The sequence below is a fragment of the Megalops cyprinoides genome, chromosome 21 (genome assembly GCF_013368585.1).
Source record: "Megalops cyprinoides isolate fMegCyp1 chromosome 21, fMegCyp1.pri, whole genome shotgun sequence".
In the NCBI taxonomy this organism is placed as follows: domain Eukaryota; kingdom Metazoa; phylum Chordata; class Actinopteri; order Elopiformes; family Megalopidae; genus Megalops; species Megalops cyprinoides.
The window spans coordinates 16,843,327-16,856,830 of NC_050603.1; the positions used below are offsets into that span (position 1 = coordinate 16,843,327).

The 13,504-nt window shown below is 44.8% G+C and overlaps 1 protein-coding gene across 1 annotated transcript in view; it reads left to right on the plus strand.

The window, feature by feature from the left end:
* The window catches only part of LOC118768929 (E3 ubiquitin-protein ligase znrf2-like), a 30,587-nt gene extending 17,474 nt beyond the window's left edge, over positions 1 to 13,113 (plus strand). The window contains exons 2-5 of the mRNA XM_036515906.1: positions 2,790 to 2,885; positions 9,957 to 10,062; positions 10,632 to 10,711; positions 10,844 to 13,113. Coding sequence (XP_036371799.1) covers positions 2,790 to 2,885; positions 9,957 to 10,062; positions 10,632 to 10,689 — 260 coding nt within the window. The 3' untranslated portion in view covers positions 10,690 to 10,711; positions 10,844 to 13,113. The remainder of the gene's footprint in view (positions 1 to 2,789; positions 2,886 to 9,956; positions 10,063 to 10,631; positions 10,712 to 10,843) is intronic.
* The last annotated feature ends 391 nt before the right edge of the window (positions 13,114 to 13,504 follow it).

The window sequence follows — 13,504 nt, forward strand, 5'->3', positions numbered from 1 at the left end:
GGCTGATCTGAGGTGACGTCCCTAAAGAGGGCCGGGGCTCCGGCACCCCGCAGTGCCGCCATAACATTACGGACATGCCGTACAATTGCAATAATTTTCCAGCAATGCTTGGAAAACATTGCATGCTCGCTGGGTGCTGCACAGCGAACAGGTGTCCTCCATATGCCCGGTTCTGTTCAGCATTAATGATTCAGACTGAAAGATGGAAAGGACCTCCTGCTGGCTTTTGCATTCAGCCTGGGGCCGTAGGGCAGACAGTAGAGAGTTTGTTTTAGTATCTGAAAGGCAGTGAGCGATGTGCCTCACCCAACCTAGCCTAAAAGCAGAAGCCTAAATGAGTCACTGACTGCTGGTTCTATTTTTAGTAGATTCACTGTCTGTAGTGAAAGTATCTATGGCTTGCTATGTGGATTTCATCTATCATTGCAGTCTTCCTTTTCAGTAGTAGTAATTCTGCTAAAATCATTATTTGAGGATTTTTGTTGTGTCAGAAAGTAGGTTCTCAGACTATTTGGTTTTGTCAACAAAGCATGAAGTTTTGAATTTTGATGCTTTTCAGCATGACAGGAAGGTAGTCATCTAAAAAGGTACCCCTGTTGAATGATTGGTGCTCATTACATGTAAAAATACTTTTTGGCTCTTAAACACATTTTAGTTGTGATGTTTTTGTTCTGCTGTAAGCCTATCTGGAATAATGGAAATGGAAATGCTGTTAAAATCTGAAAGCGGTTATTGCTTTGTGCACAAGGTTATTGAAAGTCTTCATTCTGACATAACACTGCAGAGTAAGAATTTGAGAAAGATATGGGCTTTTTCATTTTTTCACTCCAGTGTCTGAGGCTTCCTTCAATTTTCCTTTCCCTTCGCATCCATTCTGTGTAGGAACAGGATGAAGAAATTAGCCAGCATGCTCTCAGAAAACAAAGGCTAAGATTCTCAGCTAACGTGGTCACATGTAGCCAAAACATACTGTACTGTATTCAACTTTTCTGTTCCACGCACCAGCAAATTAACCTCTTCAAGGTCGTCTTGGTGAGTGTGTCTGTCTGAGGGAGAAATCTTGAAAAGGCAGCAATTCTCTGTAATGAAAACCGATTTAAGGAGTAGAAATGTGTGATAAACATAGAAAAGAGCGGCTCTCTTTTTTCGGTTTTTGTTTTGCACTGCCCTCTGTTTTATGCCTGGTATTGATCTCCCAGCAGGCTTCTTATTGATCCATTTCAGGTCTTCTGGACTGGTCCTAAACACTGAATCAGAACAGAGTCATTTTTCTGCTAGCAGTTGTCCCCCTTCAGAGTGATCTGCAGCGCTATTCAATTCCAATAAATGTGAGGCATTAAATGCAAAGAGTGACAAGGCAATGAATGCAAAGTGCAAGTCATAAAATACAAGCACGAAGGGGCGATACCAGTTGGCAGGGTTGAATTTCTTTCTGTTCTTTGTGTTCAGCGGTTTAGACATGTTCAGCAGCAGTTTCGGGTGACCAATACCAGAACTGCTGGAGGCAAAATCTCTGACTATTGAGCTTGAGTCAGAGGGCAGTTGGAGTGCTGGTATCGAGTTTGCACTTAGTGCTTTGTCTCTTGCATGAGTGCAGACTTGGTGTGTGTGTGTGTGTGTGTGTGTGTGCGCCTGCGTGTGTGCATGCGCATCCATACGTGTGTGTGCCGACTACCTGCAGATGTCTAAACGGAGCAGTCGGGTCGAGTGGGCTGTGTTGCCTTACCTATTTATCCCATTTAATTTTAATTTAGTCTAAGGCACATGCTGCCCCCTTCGAATATATTTAATTTCAACTTGTCTTATTACCATGGGATACTAACTAGTATTCTAGAGCGTTCCTCCAGTTTCATTTATGTCAATGTGGGAAGGTTATAGGAGGAAGACAGCGTGGGGTGTTAGGAGATAGAAGACATACAGTTCTGCAATGTTCTGCCATTACTTCAGACAAAGGACATCAGGACGTGAGTCCTTCTGCACTCTGCTTTTTTGCAGGGTTTGGATTCTCATTGTACTTGCAGATATGATTTTTTTTTTTAACACCTCAGCTTCCCTTTTTTCATTTTTGAGCATGTAAATAAAGTCCTTATCCAGCACAAAGGCAGAACACAGAAAAGACCGCTCTTCAGCCAACAGAAAGAGTCTGTTTGCCCTTGCTGTGTGAGCTGATGAAACAAGGTGCAAGAAGTGCTGTCATTCCCGCTGTGCTGTGACACTGTGAGGCCGGTCTGTGAGAGGAAACACTGGGTGAAGTGTTAATAAGGAGCCTCAGTGAAGGCCCACGGTGTAGGGAGGCCCAGCCGAGCCCCAACGATCATCCCCAGAACTGGAGCTGACAGGACTGAACCAGAGTTAGTCAGAGCTTGCAAGGGCAGGTTCAGAGTAAGATTTTGATCAGTCGAAACTGAGGTGGTTTTGGTAAGAAAGGTGTTGCACAATAAGAGATGTGATATGAGTATGCATGATTTGTCAGCGAAGACTATGGTTTAACGAGCTGGCAGTGGGTGGAGTCTGGAGTCTTGTCTGGTAATGCCCATTTACAGAAGCTCCTCCCCTGTCAGAGGAGCACTCTCCTGCCCAACACAGACACAGAAAAAGATGAACGTAAACCATTACATCTGCAAAGGCCAGAGGTGTTGAATGAATTAATATTCATAATTTTTTTCCCTTTCACATTATTCACTTAATAACAAGATAATTCCTGCATTTTTCACATTCTCATGATCAAGAGTCAAAGATGTGGTACTCAGGTTTCTCTAAAATGTTTCTCCTCTTTTCTCTCCTTGTAGGTTTCAAGTGCCCTGTATGTTCTAAATTCATCGCCTCGGATGAAATGGACTTGCATCTTGTGATGTGTTTAACCAAGCCGAGGGTCACGTATAATGGTAAAATCTCGCTGCACGTCCTCACCTACTGCAACCATTCCATAAAGAGAGAGAAGAGTTTCTACTGCAGAACTCTTATAGGCACAATGTCATAAGCAGGAGTTATGTTCCTGAACACAGGCAATAATTTTATTTTACCAGAAAAGATAGATAAACACGGGAACAATTTGAATATTCAAAAGAGATTCATATGGTTTAAGTATTTGTACAAGTGAGAACAAGAGGTGGTCTTCTGACAGCTGGTTTTTAGCTGGGTGAAGGGGGGGTGGTGCACACACTGAAAGCATAAAATAAATATCTTCAGCCCCCCCCCACACCCCCCACCCCCCACATGTTCACAGAATGAAAACAACAAATTAAAATAAGACAGAGAACACAACAAACTCAAAGAAAGATCCCAGATGGGGAAAAAACTGTTGCCCTTTAAGATTCCTTTGCTTTACTGTGCTCCAGCTGTTTTACTTGCTCTCATTCTTACTCCAGTCTCTCTCACACTCTCTTCTCCCTCTCTTTCTCTCTCTCTCGGTGTCTCTCTCTCTCTCTCGGTGTCTCTCCCGTTAATCTGGATTTTGTGTCAATGGTGGCATTTTTATAAACGCCGTAAATGTGCATTGTCGTAAACAACGTGGCCATAAAACGCCTGCCTGCCTGTATATCATCCAGCTGTGGTAAGCAGTAGATTACATCACGGCACCGCTGGTTCCTCTGTGGTCTGTTACCTCCATGATGTCCCTGCGGTTCTGTAGAGCCGCTGCTTGTTATTGCGTCCGTGTGGAATGTGGCGATGCAAGCGTGAGGCTGGCAGCATGATCTGAGTGCGCTCTGTGGCTCCGGTCAGGGGCTCGCCGACCAGCTCCGCCCGCCGCGCTCCGTCAGCAGCACTCCGGCCGGCCGCGGAAGTGAGTCACAGCTCCACGGCAGCTTTCGGGAAAGTGACTGACAGGTTTGCACGGGCTTCCAGCGGAGTGATTGATCGCGTGATTCAGCCAGCCACCACCAGGCAAAGCCGCCGCGCACTGAACCACCTCTCTCTCTCTCAACACAGTGTCACTCGAGTGTGCTCAAGTATTCCGCGGGGCCCCAAGTTTTCTCAGGAAAATTGGGCAAAATTACACTCCTTAGCTTCTCACTGCATCCCACTTTACTGGTAGCCATGTTAAATCATTGTACAGGACAGGAAAATTTCATACCTCTGAGGGAGGGAATCTAGCCTCAGGACCTCAGCCTGCAAGCTGCTGCTGGGTATTCTCCTGGCAGTCTGGGAGCTTGAGCTTGAGGCAAGCCCTTTAAATCTGCAGGGATCTGTCACAGTCCAGTCCAGTTCTGAAAACGCTCAGCTGTGGCCGTGTGCATCTCTATAGTCAGGGAAAGGGGCAGGCAGTCAGGGCTGGCAGATAAGAAATGTGGAGGGGAAAAAGAAAGCCTTTTGTTTGCATACAAAGCAGTCTCAAGGTCCTGCAGTCTCCTTTGAAAAATTGCCCAGTTTGGTTGGAGGCTGTTTCATTGTTGGAGTCCGTGCTGTTTGTTTATTGGCAAGGAGAAGAATGTTTGAGCTTGATCTCGAGACAGAGGAAGAGGCTGCCCGAGCCAAGTCCACACTATGACTGTGTTTGGACTCGCATTCACGATAAAGACTGGGCGTGCTACAGAGATGGACATTTCAACAGTAATCTAATTAAGGTCATAATAGGCTCTGATTGATGAAATTATAGCGATTAATGACCTTACTGGTGAGAGTAATTATGCTGAACAGGTATACTCTGTCTTGAAGGCTGAATCATTAGGTCATAGACAGTCACATTAAACTGAAGGCAGGCCACTGAAAGCAGAATTGGTTTGTGGAATGCCCCTGTATTTTTAATTGGCTTCAATTATGTCCAAGGTAATCAATGTTTTTGGTCTTAAAAGAACTGCTCAAGCAAGGTGGATCTCTCTGATGTATGTGTGTATATACACAGTGAAATTGCTAAGGAACACAGTGTTCTGAACCTCAACGTGACTTTGTGATTCCCTCAGAAACAAAACTCTGCTGAAGAGCTCTCTCTCAGCCTACAGGAGCATGGTTGTAATGAGGAGCTTTCCCTTGGCCTATAGGAACACAGATTTAATGAAGAGCTCAGTCAGTAGGAATGTGATTCTAATGAACACAACTCTAATGAAGAGCTCTCCCTTGGCCTATAGGAACACAGCTCTGTTTTAGACCTATAGCTTGGACTATAGGATCTGCTTTATAGTGATGTGCTCTGCTACATTCTAAAGGAACACAGCAGTGACCTGCAGGTTGTCTGAGCTCTCCCCTGTAGAATTCCTCTCATTGATGGATCTCCTCCCTCCAGCAGATTATATGCAGGACGCAACAGCTGAATGGCCCCCACGAGCGGCTAGCTGGAACAGAGAAGGGCATGTTCGGGACTGTGGCCCAGCTTGTCCATGGCCCACAATGCACTGTGACAGCAACCCCAGCTGGTGCCAGAACTGAATGAGAGCAGCGCAGTCACACACACTCACAGGCCGGATTAGAGGGAGGCTGAGCCCAGAGCGAGAGAGGCCATTGATCAAATTGACATGGAAAGATTGTAAAATATTTCCAGCAGAACAACTCTGTAACATGTCGCAATACATTGCGGAACTAGACTATGGGCGTTGTGTGGGATCTACCATAGACTGAATACATTTAAGTCCCACATTCATTCTTAGGATTACTAGCTGTGTATACCACACAGGTTATTTCTGTAGAGGCCTTCAAACTCTCACTGATGTGTAGGTGTGGGATATGCAGACTGCATTCCTGTCATTCATATTAGATAATGTGTTGTATAGTTACTGAGCTAATTATTTAATTGATAAACGTAATTGAAAAAGTAATTGAGTAACACTTGCAGTGCTGTATGATCATATATGCACCTGTTCTCATTAGCTAGCTTGCTGAATTTCCTTGCAAGCTTAGCTACCCAAATTCACTAGCTGTCTTCCGTGCTACCTTGTATCACTGCCAGCCTGCTAGAAATAACTATCATGAAGCTGTATATCTTAGAGTGTTTGCATGTCAAAATATGTTGTGCATATGCAAGTAACATAGCATTTCTGTACATTGAATTTTTTCGTTGTTATTGTTCAGAGTTGGCAAATGGCAAGTATGTGGCCACCACATTACTATTCTGTTGCTCAGAACAGTGAAGAAATTCAGTCCCACCCACTGTAAGCCTGATCAATTTTTAAAAAAAGCTCCACTTTTAATGTCAAAAGCACATGGGTGTGTACTTGAGAAGCACTGCCCTCTACAATAAAAAAAAAATGTTTGACAGCTTTGCAGATATGGAGCTTACTCAAGCACAAATTATCACCCGGCAGAATTTGCATCAAATGTCATAAGAGCCCACTAATCCGCTGACCGAGATGGCGCAGCAGATCTAAATCCACCATCATGGCGCTGGCTGACATTGACCTGGGGGTGTGAGAGAGGGCTGCACTGCAAAACCAGAGCTCAGCATCAGAGGCAGCGCACTGTCATTTCAGTACTAGCTGTGCTCCGAAAGGGGGGCGGGGAGGGGAGGACCACAGTTCCCAGAACGCTCGCTCTTCTCTCTAAAATGTCCCCCACAACGCGTAACTGCTGACCACGAGACATTCTGTGTCTCTTTTTAGCCTTCTCAAAAGTTGGAGGAACTCGTAAAGGGAAATCATTTTTTGTAAACGTAGCCGCAGCCTCAGAATGATGAGAATCTCCTTCACAGAAACCCCCCTGACCTGCCTGTAATTGCTGAAGGCATGCTTGATATCTCACCGTCAGATGACATCTGAGATAGAGCTGGCCTGGTTCGTCTGCTGACGCCTGGCACTCACTGAACGGTGTGACCAGTGTCGATCAGTGGCTTCCTCTGCGCGATGAATCAATACAAGGCACCTGAGAGTCGTGAGGAGTTTTACTTCCTTACTTTAGGTTTGATTAGCACCAAGGCTTGCTTTTGTTGAACAAATACAAAGGCTGGCATTTGTGTGACATTTGCATAGAAAATGTTGGGGCTGCATTATCATTCAAGTTAGCAGCTCTATCCGAAATGAATCAGATAGGGAGCTGGAGGCTGTCTCCTGTCTCAGCAAAATACAAATGGCAAGAGGCAGCTTGCCTCCCGATAAACTAGCGCTGAGATAAAATATTTCATTTGATTATCTGTGAAGCAAATTTATCTGGGTAATGTAGTGCCAATCACAGTATGAGGTCTGCCAGATGTTTTCTTGGCTCTCGAACTCGATTTTCTGTGGCAAGGAGGATTCTCATTTTATGTTATGAAACAAGTGGAGATTCAGCCCTTGGACGGATTGATGAGATGGATGTGCTCCAGTGTTTTGTGAAATGAATGTAATCTAGTGTCTTTGTACAATATTGTACCATATCCTCCCACTACATATCCCTCTCTGCCTAAAACATACAGGCCAAAGACAGATTTGACTGGGGGAATATCAGAAGGGGTCTGCCCCAAATGTCTCTCTCCCTTCTCTCTCTCTCTCTCTCTCTCTCTCTCTCTCTCTCTCTCTCTCTGTCTCTCTCTGTCTCTGTCTCCCTTGTCCTTCTTAAAAACAGTTCATACACATATAGGGACTAGAGGGGATTCTTGGGGCATGCATTCTCAACCAAACAAGGGAGCTCAAATGACAAAGGATACCCAAGCTGAATTTCTGGTGTCCTTCACCTCTATAAGAGGGTCTGTTTTGTTTGCCGTCTGAGTGAGAGTACTTTTTGACCACAGGCGCTCTGCCTGAAACAGGCTGTCAGCAGGATTAGAGGTCTGTGGGGTTTCCAGCACACCTCCCCAAGTCTCTGTCTGTATTCAGTCCAGTTGTGGACGCTGAACTCCCAGAAGCACTTGCTTCTGGACAGAGGCTTAAGGGATCACAGCGCTCAGATGCCACCGCAGAAAAAAGACCTGAAATCCCCGCAGTCCCACCCCCCCCCCCCCCCCCCCCCGTCCCCCCCTTCCTTTGCTCCCGTGACTTTGCTGCATTACCTAATAGGCCAGCGGGAAATCCCTGTGCAAAATGTGCCGATGTCATCGTGTCTGCTTCACGCCATATCAGTCTTTCTGTCTCTCTCTCCCATACTCCCCCCTACCCCTCCCCACCCCCCTCCGCAGAGTGCCAGTCGTACATCATTAATTTGTCACACGACTCCTGCTCCACTGATTAAAACACTCGGTTTCAGAAAAAAAGATTCACTTGTGTGGTTGGGACTGCCTGGGGATCATGATAAATCAGTACACGGCACAGAAACCAGAGACCAGACTCTGAGCTGTGTGGAAATCACATTCCCCATAGCGCAGGCCATCCCACCATAAATAGAGTCCTGCCGGGGTTGGCTTAACTGCTTTAGTTCAGCTCGCTCATGTCTGCCGCTGTGCCAGAAGGTCATAGGTTATTTCCCTCTTTTCTTCCTCATTTGGAAGCTCCATTTGCATATTGGGCTCGTCCCTCTGTGGCATCCTCTGCATTCAAGCAGTAATTCTGGGGCATAGTGCACCAAGGGGGAAAAACAGCGGATGGAGGATTGGTGCCTGACAAGCGTCAGGGTGTCAGGGTGCAGTGAGGGAACCTTGGTGGAGTGAGGCCAGTCGTGTCCTCTGCTGTGGACTCTTGATCACCATCAGGAATGACACAGCTCAGAGTCAGGTTCGAGACTGAGCTCATTTGCCGGAAATGTTCGCCACAATAGCCTTAGCCGACTGAGCCACTTGGGAGCTCCTTTCCTTTCCTTATCAAAGTAATTTCATTTCCCCTGAGCAGATCCCTTCTCTGATTGAAGTATTACAGGGGATATGATTGATGGCAGGCAAGCCAGGAAACATCTCATTTTAGTAGGGCTTGTTGTGGTCGGGGAAAACAGAGTGCTGGACTGTGGCAAGCGGAAGTTTCATTTATGGACAGCACCAACTTCAAGGAGGAGCATGAGTTTGTCATTCCAGGAGAATCTTAGCTCTTATTGGGCAGCCAGGTGGGCTGGGCAGGGAATTGGACAGAATTGGACACATGACTTCATATAGAAAACATAGGAACCTCCTCACCCCATTAGACATACAGTGAACTTGATCACAGCCTCCTAAATATTCACCGTACACCTTTAATGCTGTGGTACTTACAAGTAAAGCCTTTCATTCTAAAGAAGAATTAAGACTAGTATTGATTGCCACAAAGCTCCTTGATCTTCACAGAAGATGAATAAAAGAATCAAACCTTAGATACTCTAGGGCTTTGGTAAATTGACTGTCTGTGCCTGATTTTTTTTCTCTTTCAATGTGCTCTCCCATCACTAGCATAACAGCAGCGTGCAACACGAATGATTATTAAGTCTAGATTTTCAAATAACAATGCAGTATATAGAACCAAGAGCACCCCCATGTGGCATTTTAACGCCACTAATTAGAAAGCGTGGCTGCATGACTGCATGGAAAACTCAGACACAAACATGATGTGGTGATGGGGTGATGTGGTGAATTCTGTACACCTGTTTTTGTTGGAATGATAAAGAGCTGACAAATCCTGACTGAATAATTTGTGTTCAGCGTCAAGAGAAAACAGGGCCCATGGGACTCTGCTTTTCCGATAACTCAGTGCGAACAGAACTATGAGAAATGCAAGATGTTCCAGGTTAATCTACAGTTCACCGCTTGATAACTTGGTAGACAGTGGGGCAGCTATAGAAGAATGAGGCTTCACAGGCACTCTCCAGTGGGTGGAGCTAAGATGCTATCATTGAGTCACCTGAACCAGTCAGAATGTTTTTCTTTGGGGAGCAAAGGGAATTCAGTTGTTTGGGATGTCAGTGATGTCGATGATTGACAGTACATGGCAAGTCTGTATGAGGTTATAACTATGAGGTTGCTATGGCTTATGAGGTTAATAAATCATTCCTCCCATCAATAGTTTACTGAGGGCACCTCCTCCAGGGGCACCCTGTTCCTGGATTTAGTATTGAGTGAGTATCACTGCCTGTGCCAGTACAGCTTTGAGAGCCTCTGTAGCGATGACCTGAAGAGGGAGTTTGACTGTATCCTGGTGACACTTGTCTTCTCTCCTCAGAGGATGTCCTGGCTAAGGATTCTGGGGAGTGTGCAATATGCCTGGAGGAGCTGATGCAGGGAGACACCATAGCACGCCTGCCCTGCCTCTGCATATACCACAAGGGGTAAGAATGTTCTCACATCAATGTGCATCTATGGTTCTCACTCGGACAAAGAGACATAAATATGAACAATTACATATTAAATGAGGCAGATAAGCAGTACTATGGTACATTGCAAAGAGTTCTTTCTGCCTTTTTTAGCTTCTGTCAAGCTCATGCAAGACAGCAGTGGGCATGAATCACCTGTATAATGCCAATAAACCCTCTCTAGCACACACATTACATTACATTATTGTTATTTGGCATAGGTTTACATAGCTTCCAATTTTATCCATCTAGACAGCTGGAAATTGTTGGTTAAGTACTTTGTTCATGAGTGCAACAGCAGTGCCCCAGCAGGGAATCAAACCAGTAACTTTTCAGTTACCAGCCCTTCTCCTTACCACTACACCACACTGCTGACTCCTTAATCATTGTCACAATCATGCACACCTTAATGATAATAAGGTAATATGTTAATACACCTTTGGGCCTCACAATATAACTCACATAAACAGTTTTCTTTGTATTGATAGATATTAGTGGAGTCTTTTTCTGCTTGTTTATTTAAATGCATTTCTTTCCCCCTGTAGCTGTATAGATGAGTGGTTTGAGGTGAACAGATCGTGTCCCGAACATCCCTCAGATTAAATGGTTCCCCTTTCTTGCACAGGTAACATGTACTACTCACTACTTGAATCCTCATGCTGAAGTATTTTAATAAGCAAATGTATTTTCCATATACATTTACATGATAGTTCTGTGAAGAGCCGTCTTGATGTTGCTTTGTGTTTTCCCCATTTAGGTTTCTAATTCCCTTGGTAAGGAAATCAGTCTGCTCCAATGACAACCGACAGCAATGTGAATTCTCTCTGTCTCATTACCGCTGCTGAAGAGGATGCAGGGCCTGTAGAGACATGACCAGCCTGAGCGCCAACAGGACTGCGCCCCCTCTGTGCTCGGGGCTCACCAAAAAACAAAAAAATGCATCAAATCAAATCTTCAGGGAATCGCCTCTGCGCATTTACGCGGGCTTGGACACATGCTCTGCCAGTGATCTGATGTGAACGTGGCAGCCTCTAGCATCGTTATTTCCCCAGCTGCGCTTACCTGGTCAGGACTTGAGAACCCCGCCTTTTCTGCACCACTGTCTGTTCAGGTGAGGGTGTGCAGATTAGAGCTTTTCAGCTGCATCCCTGACATAACCAACACTCGTGGCGTCTTTTTCCACACTCAACCCCCCCGTTCAAAAATCGGACTCCCTCTGCTGTCTTGACGGGGTCTGATGGTACCATGGCCCTCTCAAGCAAGGGCCTGACCCCTCACAAGCTGTCTCTACCAGTGCCTTCACAGCCCAATCAGAAATGATCTGTCAGTGCACAGCCTCCTGGTCATGTGACGAGAAGCTTGCTCACTGTGATTGGTAGAATAGGTTACCTTCTACTTCTCCCCACATGGGAAGGGATCTGTGTTGTGTCAGAGGCGTAGACCGGCACCCCCTTGTGGTGGCAGGGAATGTGAAAGCTGAGTGTTCTACCTGAGAATGTCGCTAGAACCCTGAGGTGTGTCTGGGTGGGGTGGGGTGTGATAGCAGCAGGCCCCTCCCTCTTCTCAGGGCTCCTCCCCTTTCTGTGTAAGCGAAGGGCTCACTCTCCTGAAAACAAAAAAGTTAATGCTCCCCTCAATCCCAGAATGTGTCTCATATCTATGTGGTGTGGAGCGATATTCGTCTGAAACATGAGGCATGGGTGAATCTTACCCTGGGGATAGTTACAGGGAATTACGTCAATATTGTAGACTGTCATTATCATTAGTGGTGATATGGATGATGATGACGATCATTATTATTATTAATTACTATCATTTATGTAATTGCCTGTGGTTAAAAATGAACCGTTTCCTTGATCAAATCACGCAAAGAGGATAGGTGTTCATTAAGGTTATGGAATGGCTTTTAGAAGAAGCATAGGAGCAGATTGGGGTCTGCTGCATTGGAGCAACTAGATAAGCTGAGTGTCTGATGCAGCCCTGGTGTGTTATCATGCCATACTCTTCTGTGACATATAGAGCAGGCCAAGCCCCCCCAATACATTATATCCACATAGAGGGAGACCTGCTGTGGAGCTATCCTAGTCCAAAGGAGAAGTATTATGGCTGAACCCCTTTATTACTAAATTTAATATACATTTTGAATACATATTTTTACCAGCTAAATGTGTCAACTTTGTTTTCCTCCAGATATTTATGAATAATTGCTGCTTGTGCATTTGCCGCATCTGAGCCAGCTGGATAGCATCTATTGTATCTATCCAAAACCACCTCGCAGGGAAAATAGACAATAACTTCAACTGAATAGCAGTAGCTAAGTAGGTTTAAATGTTGAAACAATGTGGCTCAGTTGTACTCCGGTCATGTAACTGACACCTGGTCTTTTTTTTTGAACAACTATCAATATTTGATCTCATACTATTATTGTACAATTTACACATCTAATTGGAACTTACCACGAATTTTAAGGTGTCTTTGTAAAGGCGATTAACATTTCAGCGTTGAACTCTGGGGAAAATGTGTGGCTGGATCTGCCAAGCACACACAAAGTAGATGGCCCTCAAGGGTGTTCTACAGATGCTTTGAATGTCCCACCAAACACTTTTCACGGGTTCGTGTTTTTCAGAGAACCACTTTAGGTGCTCTTAAAGGCAGGCCTCTCGAGGACAGATTTATTGCTGTTAGAAATTCAAGTGTCAGGAAAGAAAGGATGGACATGGTCTTTCTGTCATGTTTTTATGGAAAGCTGTACCTGCTGTATGACAGGAAATGAATTGTGTGGGCAATCTTTCCTGAAGGTGAGAGTTTGAACTTGACTGAGCAATATGGAGGGAGATTTTCTTTTCAGTGTGTTGGCGCTGAGATGTAGAACTATTTTGACAGGCTGACTGTATCTAACTAGATGATCAAGAATTCTCTTTTAAACAGATGATTAAGGTATATATGTGTTATAACATTCCATTTGTGTAAAAAAAATACATATATGTACAGAACTATTAAATTAAAAGAAAATCTTTTGAAGGTGTGTGCAGGGAGAGGTTTTTGTGTGTGTAGTGTGAAAGTGGACATGATTGTGTGCAGGTGGTGAAATGAATCTGATTGTTGTTTCAATATGTACTCCTGACTGGTCATAGAACTGTAACAATAGGCTTTGGTTTCTTTGTTTAGGCTACTGAAAAATGGAGACAAGAAAACCATCTCTCCACCATTCAGACTTCTGTATGTGTGTTTTCCAGATACATTGGTTTGATTCATGTATTTCATCATCCCATAATCTTCCGTTAAGAGCACAGCAGGAGTTTGTCAGTGGGACTTCAGCATAGGAATTACCTAATAAACTGCAGAGGGACAGTAAACCTTTCCATTAGGTGGAACCACATAATATCACCTGCAGCTGAAGATAACAGAGCATAGCCGG